The following is a 9,553-nucleotide window of genomic DNA, read 5'->3' as shown; positions in this document are numbered from 1 at the left end:
AAGCTATAAACCAAGTAGATGAATCTCAAGTAGTACATGAATGAATGCTCCAGTTTTAAATGATGTTGCACCATTGCTTAGACCCCTCTTTCCTCCTGAAAGTAAATGTTAATTTTACTCTCATTGTATGACCATGATCGTGCCATTTCTCCCTGTAGCTACCTGCAGATAGTGTTTATTACCCCTTATTCTTCAGTCCTTTTCTAGAACAACTCCAGAGGTGCTGTTGAAGTGGGAGAACAAGTGTGATGACCTGTGGGTTTTAACTGAATGCCACAAAACATCTCAAGTCAAAGCAGGGCACGACCACTCTCCAAGGGTTTCTGTTGCTTTGGACTTGCTGCACTATTAAGTAAACACTGGCAGCTTTGCCAAATCACTCAAATTATAAGCAGCAAGCTGTGAGTCTGGCCTTGCACCTTTTCCTTCTCATGTAACTACACATGCAGAAAGAAAGGGAAACACATAAAACACAACACATGTATGCTGTACAGTAGTTGGCATAGTGCTTAAAAGCCATTAGGCTTCCATAAGTTCATCTCTAGCATCCTATTTTGCTTTAATTAAGGACATGTTTAGTGTCACTGCACTGATGAGCTATCATGCCTTATACTAAACCAACAAAGTTCCCAAGACACATTTGGCTCCTTTAGCTGCTACTGCTGCTAAAATGCATAAAAATAAAATCAAGAGAATATATCAAAACTTTCAAGCAACATATTCGGTTTATATGGTCTGCAGTTGGAAAGACCATGTTGTGATCAAACTTGGCAAGATTCATTTTTTCCATTCATGGGCATGCTTCAGGTTTTATTAGTTGTGGAAGTTCCATACATTTTTATCAGCTTATAAAGAGACTTTAAATATTAAAACATTTCAGTCTTCAGCCGGACTGCACAAAAGAAAGATATTTCATTTACTGAAACTTTGCATCTGGAAACAGTGACATTTCAAGTCCAAATACTTTCAAACTTGGTCTTCTCTCTATGCTACAATTCAATACCAATTTTTAGTTCCATTTGTATGTAAGCCACCACACTTTGTATAATAAACAACTAAAGGTAAATCATCAGCATGATATTAAGTACTTACCCCCAACATTAAACAGACTTCTTCTTGTACTTCTTATTTTCTAAGGTCTAATATACCTCTATGTTACTAGCTGACAAGAGAAGTTAATTTCAGTTAGTTGGGCATAAAGAAGAATGTTTCCTAAATGAATGTATATAGTCAGTGTATTCTGCAGCCTATTTCTTGGCTAAGGCTACAAGAGTCATGTCTGTTAACTCTTGGCATGTATTCTTCACAAGCCCACACACCTTGCAAGAAAACATCTCTCTCACTTAAATGTCAGTGTTTCAAAAACATTCAAGAGCTGAATTAAGTAGGGGTTGGGATTTTTTTCGGAATGCGACACACAGTAAAAACAAGTTAATTCTGGTAAATTCTTACTGTACAACTGAGCTGGAATGGAAAATACTGCTTTAAAGAGGTTCTCTGCTTTCTAGGGCTTAAGGGACACACACAGCAGAATATAGCACAATATATTGTTTTTCCATAAGGCAGCTCAAACCTGCATTTCTGCATTTTATAGGCTACTGTGGGGCCACATAAAGAATGACCTTATTCTTCCCTTTTCCATCCTCATGAAGTACCAGATACATTAACAAGAACACGCTTTAACCAGAATTAATTACAGATCCTTTCAACCATTAGAAATTCATTTGGCTAACCTGGAGTTTCCAGAAAATCACTTTCCTGGTAGAAAAATCATTTTCTTCCTCTTGTGTACATTAAGCAATCCCAATTGTGCTGTCCTAGATATATAACTTTTTCATCAGGTAGCTAGTTTAGCTTTGTTATGTCAGAAGATCTCAGCTAGTTCAGTAACAGAAGCCTACACCCAGGATACTGTGTGTTTCATTTTTTGCTGAGGCTATATTAGAAAAAGATCCTATGTAAACAATGGAGAAAAGTCACTATATTCCCATCCTGTCCCTACAACTATAACTCAATGTTCTCTTTTGATGATGTTCTTTTTATTATCCTACCTTTGATCACAGGATCATTATGTCTTGAATTACTTCATTATTCTAATTATATACTGGAGTGAGTAAACTGTGTTTATATTGCACAATTTTTCTGTTGAGGCTTGAGGCTAGAGCAGCATGCAAGGAGTACCTGTATGCCTGGCCAGCCAGTGGAGCCAGAATGTCCTAGTGGATGTTCTGGCAGTACCTCCTATTCTCCTTTGTTCGTTTTTAGCATAAGCACACTCCTGTGCTGTCGGGTACCCCTGTTCCACAGTCACTGCTGTCAGAAGGCGGCCCATGTGTGGAATTACAGCTGTAATAACATAGGTCTTTGTGCTTAAAGCATCACCCAATTACACACACAGCTGCACTCAGCTCAGCTAAGGTAGGCAATTTGTCGTCTTTTTACCTTTCTGCTCTCAAGGTGTTTGAGGGCTCAGCTGCAGTACATCAGTATGCATGTGCACTACACTGAAAAGACCAGATTTCTGCAGGACTTCGTATGTATATTTGCTTGGCTGGGAATAAAGGGGTATCATACTAAATATGGCAGGAAAGAGCACAGCAGAACCATTACAATCTTAACTAGCAGGATAGAGTCTTAACCTTAGGCATTCTGTGCTTTTACTTCAGAATGTTACGTTGTTGCAGGACAATTAGTAGAGCACAGGGATCTAACAGGCTAAAAGCTAAATAAATACTGCAACATACATATAAACATTTAACAAAATGCCTTTAAAGTTTTGGACAAGTGAGAAACGCAGGTTTGATTCTGAAATCAGGAGTCCAGAGACACGAACACAGAGCTGTCTGCTGTTTTGACAGACAACCTCAAGCACACAAGACAGCTCTAGCCAAATACAGATGAGAGATACTGGAAAAAAGTAGGGGTTTTCCTCCCAAAACTGAACAAGTAGTAGTCATGAAGGCTGGCATTTCTGTGTTGAGAGCAATCACTATTCAAATAGTATACTATATTCAACCACTGTTTCTTACAGAACACATCTATAAAACCACAATATATCTAACTAGCTGATAATGTGGAATTGAAAATTCATTTTCTCTGTACAAAACTTTAAAAAATACTACTTTGTTCACATCACAAAACACCGTACACAGTTTTTGTGTAGACATACTGAGATCACCAGTCTGTTCTTGATATCTTGGGTGGAAAGTAGGAAGCAAATTTCACAGGTTTGGGATGCTTAGCACAAACAGCCTTTCTTCATCAAGGAGCAGGATGCAGCTGCCATATTTTCACTGTCCATAGACACAAACAGAAAGGGGATCTGCCCTCACTGCAGTACACATGCAGCTATGACAGGACTTCAGCCCCCCACCTCTTCAGAGAGATTCACAGCACATTTAGACACCACTAAGATGGTATTTTCTCTTACAAGTTTTATGTCCTGTGCAGTAATTTAAGCAAATGTTGCCAGCCCTTGCCCCAGCTGAGCTGAAAGGCCAGCTTGTGCCAGCAGGGAGCAGTGATGACTCCAGAGCAGGTCTGCTGCAGGCACTCACACAGCTTACATTTCACAAGCAAAACAAAATAATCTCATCTGCTGCCCTAACTATGCGGGGTTTGCTTCACTCTGACCTTGTCAGTGAAAACAGCTTCTACTATGGTAAACTTTAAAAGTGTTTTTCCCCCACGACATGAGAAATAACAACGTACAGGACCCTGTAATACACGAAGTTCCATTTTGAAGTGGAAGTCCAGGAAATTTCACTCAAAACCGCAATTACAAGATCATGTGCAGGTGACCAAAGGCTAAATGCTTCTAGGGAACAGTAGGGAGTAGTTGTCAGTTAATTCACTACTTCAGCCACAAGCACAATCTTACCTGGTTTGGGCAGTTATTTCTTTTTAACTTCAGCAATGTTGTTTTGTGCCTCTTTCTCCCACCTTCTCTTTGTCAGCTTCATAAATGAAGCACTACAAAATTCTCAGAGCTGAAGGCAGGATTATTCTGTTTCTGGCAGCCAAAACGCACCCTTCTTAAGAATAACTTTAAATATGCCGATTGGCATAAATCAACTTTTATCCTCCTTTCTCACTTGTAAAAAAGCTTTTTTACATGTTTGCTATTTTCCCCCACGTAAGTCATCTTTAGCACTTCAAAGGTGAGGCTACAATTACAAAGCCTAGGCTTCTCTCCTTCAGAATGGCAATGAGATTTTACAGCTCATCATGCATATTTACATGTTTTGTCATCATAAAAGAGTATTGACCGCAATGGACCGTTCACTACCAAAGCTCTGTTCTTTCTCCTTAGGACTTCTCACACCACAGCTCCTGCATAACTAGCAGGTTGCTCTTGTTTCCAGAACTTGTTTAACCTCCAACCCTGCATTTGTGCTTTACAGCTTTAGGCCAGAACCCCCTCAAGTCCCACCACTAAACCATATACCAGCATAAGGCAGCACTGCCACCGAAATGAGTATCCCACCTTTTTCCTTGCTCACACACCCATGCTGGGACAGCTTCTGATGCAGTTTCATACTGCAGCAGATAAAAGAACTCAAACTCATCTGGCAAAAGTGGTAATGGCACATAAAAAAAGAAATCCTTAAGACTTAGGTTTTGAGTTTTATATCCTAGGAACCAGCAAGTTCCCTTCCCAGAACTAACCACACATTTTTTAGCTTTAAGACAGGAGGGTACTCTATACCAGGTTAATATGAAGCAATCAAGATATGCCATTCATTTTCAGACCTCCTTGGATTTTTTTCTTTATCTAGTCCACTTAAGATAGGCTATGGAAATACCTATCTAAGGAGATTTTTCCTGAGGAATGTGTTCTAATTCTTGGAAGAATTTGGCCATGGCAACACCACCATCTGTTGAACAAAATGGGCTCCCTGTCTCACACAGCACTGTGTTGTAAAGCAGCTGGGGAGAAGGTGGTAGAGGTACATGAAAGGTTATTTGCACATTCTACTGCTGCTGGCCTGCAGAGCTGCCCAGAGGTCCTGCTCCATTAGAAGAGATGAATTGCAAGGTAGAGAGAAGCAGGCATGCTTACACCACACGCAAAGCTGGCGACCTCCAACAGTGTAATCACTGCAAAGCAAACAGAGGGCTTAGCTGCTGATCAAGAAAATGGGATGCTATGAGACCTAACTGCTTCACCACATGGAATAGACACAAGTATGTTTTAGTCACTTTATTTGTATCTACATACATTACATTTTGATTCTCCAAGGCAGTTATTCTCAAATAGTTTAGTACATCAATTTTATAAAATACAGCTGAACCAAAGTAGATTAGAAATACATACATTATGGTACATTAAGTGCTTTGAATAGTGATTATTCTGGCCACCTGCTAGTGAGTGACTCATTTGGTTTTGGTCATTCTCACAGTGGAGAGTCCACTCCACAGGTAACTCCCCAGAGCCCAGCAGAGGTACTTAACCAGCAAGCATCCCTCATGTGCTTTTGGGGGACAGAATGCATTGCTGGGCCACTACAAGGCATTCTGCTGTCTGCACGATGACTCAAAGCAAGTCATCACTTCTGACTGGGTCGAGATTTAGACATTTGTCCCAAGGCCTCAGATCAAGACAATAGAAGAGAAAGAGCTAGGGTAGCTCTGAAGAAATGCGGTCTTCACATTTGCAACTGGGATTCACTTACACATTTATATGCTAAACCTGTGCTATAAAGAAATAAAAAAACTCTTATCAAAGGGATCATGTAACACCTAAGCTGTTCCCCTAGAACTTTCTTAGGCATGCTGCAGGGACATAGACCTAAGCCTCACAAAGAGCTCTCTCAAAGTTCTCTTCCGCACAAAGTAATTGCTCGCCTTTTGAGAAAGTCAGCTTGTAGCAATTGAAATGACAGGACAACTCTTCTTCTGAAAAGGGAACATCTCAGAGCTGTTCAACTGCTGGGATTTAAACTAGAAATACTTACAGCTTTATGTCACATCATCCAAAGATGAACCAATTCCAGTTCATACTGCAGCTACTGTGTTACCTATGACTGGCAGTTTGCCATTTACTCCAGGCTGGTCAGGACTAGTCCATCGGCCACATCCTGACCCAAAGTTAGCTGTTGATGCCAGCTCAAGATCACTCCTGCAAGTCAATGCAACTGCTATAACTTCATCCCAAGAAAGTCACAATTCAGACATCTGGGCTCTGCCATCCACAGGCTGCACAACAGCTGGCCAGTGGAAGGTTCTCTCACCTTCTTCTCAGTTCTGAGGGCCTTAAGCTGTCATGTACAAGGGAACATTAGCTACAGTCAAATGATCATGTGGCTTTAGAGCCAGCTGCTTGGGACACTGGAAGACACGCAGTACAAAGCAGCCACACATCACTGGAGTAAAGGTTACTGAAGACAGGACAGGGCTAGCACGTCACAGCTCTACATTAGCCTAGTGCAGATGCCATGTCACTGCTCATACTCATGCTTCATCAACTAATACACATACTGACAAAGGTGGAAGGTAACATAAGCAGCTGCTGTTGGGTCACCTTAGCTGGTCAGGCAAGTCAAGTTTTTCCCCTGTAAACTTTAGGGGGGGAGAAAGGAGAAGAACACATGTAAACTTTGAGACTGGAACAGATTCAGGCTGCATGGCATGCTCTTTCATTCACATCGATGGACCAAGAGAGAAGGTAGAAAATACAGAAGTGAGAGTAGCATTGAGCCGATGGACTGGTTGATTCCTTATTGCACAAGGCCCCATACACAGCTAGCCGTCCCAGCCACATTTTAACACAGGAGGCAAGATGTGTCTCAGAGGTGGTCAGCTGCACCTGATGCACTGTGTTGGACTAAAGGATTCTGGGTCAGAGGAATCAGGAAGTACTGTGTCATCTTCCCACAGCACACATCACTGCAGCCTTCAACACTGCACACCCAGAAACAATGATTACACTGTACAGAGGAAGTGAGAATACTTTCATTTCTGATGCTTCAAGGTCAGCATCTTTGCTCATCCTCCAGTAGGGCTTTGCAATGGGGTGGGAAAGACTTCTTCCAACACAAATGACTGTTGCTGGTGGGTTTTGGAGCCAACAGTTCAATTCTCACTGCTGGCATTTTCTTTCTCAGTGCTGCCCAGCTGCCACTCCTGAACAGAGACACTACCATCTGCTGCAGAAGAAAATACTGAACACAGGAGGAGTGAACAAAATGCATATGTCAATCCATAGCTACAGTGAAGATGGCATTACCAAGCAACTGGTCAGAATGAGCAAGTGGTCATAAAGAGTATACTGTCCTAGACTCCATGTTCATTTGAAGTCCTTCCATCAGAGACCAGAAGTCAAAGGACAGTATTCTTGCCTCTCAAACTCTTATAAAACCCTATTATTTACTGGCCTACATTACAATGAAGCTAAAAAAGTAAACTCATGACCTACAAAAACAGGTAAAAATTAATAAAAAATGGAAAGAAGTGCTTACTGTCATAACAGAGATTCACAGATCTCTGCACATCTCATCCATCATACAAGATACCTGTTAGTTCAGGCTTTTCTTTTTCCAGAAAAAAAAGATTACTACATTCATCTCAGTGGTGGAAAAAAAAAAAGTCATCTAATACTGCTGAAGAGAGAGTTCTTCCATTGAGACTGCACAGTGTGATGAGATGTGAATGCTCATTCTCATCAGCATGTCAGGAATGCAAGAAAACATTCTCCTGGCAAAGTTTCACCATGAGGTAAATGGATTGTTTGAAAGTCCTGGGAAACTGAAATGGATTTGAAGTGATCTGCCAGGAATGATGGTTTCATTAAGGAGAAAGCTGGCACTCGAAGGCAGTATGCTTCATTTTGTCCAGCAACTTAGTGCCTTCTGCTAAGGAAAGGATTAACTTCAACTATAATTAATAAAGTCTTGTTAAATTAAAGGGTATATTTTTTAGTTACCTGTTTCCAAGGATTTGGGCAACATTCAGAGCAGCATACTGTTTAGACTGAAGGGATATGTTTTGGGTTTTGCAGCATGCTGATGACTGACAACCCATTTTTATGGGATTCCACTAACATGAAATTATGACAGATAAAGACAGTTGTACTGCACTAATACTACCTAAAAGATGTAATGATACGGCATTATAGCTGTGGAGCTGCCTTTAAAACAAAAATACTGTTTACAGAACCCAGGGGAAAAAAAAAAAACCCAAAAAAATCAAAGCTACAGAGCATAAGGAGGACAAGTTATTCATGGATCCTAAACAGGTCAGCTACAGACCACTGTAACAACAGCAGAACTCAGGAATTGACTTCGTTCTTCTCACCCACCCACACGGAGTGGGGTTATTTCACATTTGCAGTACCACACATCCACTACAGAAACATGAGCTGCTCATATTCAACGCCACTTAGGCAGTACAAGACTTACAGAGATCATGTACTTCTACACTGTCATGAACTGGATAGCATCCATTTCAGTACTCTTACATGGAGATACCATCATCTTCCCTCCTCACAGAAGGAATGTCTTTTACCAGTGCTGGTCAGTGGTACCTTACAGCTTAGATCCTTAGCGAGGCTGGTTTGCTTGTCAGCCTCCAAGAGAGGATTAAAGTGCAACAAGCAGATTTCACACTTCTCGACGTGATGCATATGGTCAGTGTAGACACGGAACTGCAATCCTCTTGCTTACTGCTGGACAGACCGCAGGAAGGGAGTGGCCTATAATGTCATCGTCCTCTTGTGCTTTCCCAACATGGGCTTTAGCTTAGCAATTCAGGCCCAGTCCTGTCCAATGGTCTGGCACCATCAGGAAATACTTGTCCATAGCTTCACAAAATCTGGTCCGATAAAGTTCTGGAGAGACCACAGTTGGCATCTTACCTAATGTGTAAGAGTCAAGAGCAGTTAGAAATGGGCTGAAGAGTATATGGCAGTACAGACAAATGTCACATGAGATTACAACACCAGACAGCATAATCATGAAAGCATACTGTCTATGAAAGGGTCTTGGAACAAGCCAGCAGTAACAGCTGTTCCTCCCGACCCCTAACACTGAACTGAGACACCTGAAGATGGAGTAACAAACCATCTAGGCTTTTTACACCAGCTCGGATCAGTTTGTTTCTTTTTCTCTTCTCCTGTTTACAGGTCTTATAAGGTTTCCACCAGAGATATAAATTTCCCCCATAAAAAGTTACACCCTATGGACATGCTCGTACCTCCTTCAGACACATGAGCAGTGGTATAGCCAGTGCTCCCCTTCTCTTCTCTTTCCAGTCCTCCAACTAACATGTGGCCAACACTAGGCAATGCTGCACAAAAGGTACTCTCCTCACTTCCACAAAGGGAACTCCTCAGCTCCTCAAAATATGGGCAGTAGTCAATCACTCAATAAGGATTCCTCCACACTAACAGCTGAGAGTATATCTGATTTTCTGGAGTTGGAAAACACTTTCTGAAACCAGGCAGTAAGGTTTTTGCTAGTATCTCTCTCTGTATGGATGATTAAGTTGCTGATAACTAATAAGTACTTGGTAACTAAGAAACAGAAAAGAACAGCCTGCTAAATTTATAGTACTT

At 41.3% G+C, this 9,553-nt stretch overlaps 1 protein-coding gene and 1 long non-coding RNA gene across 6 annotated transcripts in view; both read right to left on the bottom strand.

Moving 5' to 3' along the window:
• Positions 1-360: 360 nt before the first annotated feature.
• On the bottom strand, positions 361-4,044 carry LOC115608749. Its single transcript, XR_003991650.1, has 2 exons — positions 3,881-4,044; positions 361-1,936 (listed from the first exon to the last, which is right to left on the bottom strand). It is a non-coding gene; the product is annotated as an uncharacterized LOC115608749 (long non-coding RNA).
• Positions 4,045-5,188: 1,144 nt separating this feature from the next.
• Positions 5,189-9,553, bottom strand: part of PIKFYVE (phosphoinositide kinase, FYVE-type zinc finger containing) — a 63,737-nt gene continuing 59,372 nt past the window's right edge. For all 5 annotated transcript variants that reach the window (XM_030488042.1, XM_030488041.1, XM_030488044.1 and 2 more), the window contains one exon: positions 5,189-8,854. In XM_030488042.1, the coding sequence (XP_030343902.1) occupies positions 8,739-8,854 (116 nt within the window). In that variant the 3' untranslated portion in view covers positions 5,189-8,738. The remainder of the gene's footprint in view (positions 8,855-9,553) is intronic.

This window comes from Strigops habroptila, chromosome 5 (assembly GCF_004027225.2).
Source record: "Strigops habroptila isolate Jane chromosome 5, bStrHab1.2.pri, whole genome shotgun sequence".
Classification (NCBI taxonomy): Eukaryota; Metazoa; Chordata; class Aves; order Psittaciformes; family Psittacidae; genus Strigops; species Strigops habroptila.
This window is presented reverse-complemented; position numbering and strand designations above follow the sequence as displayed.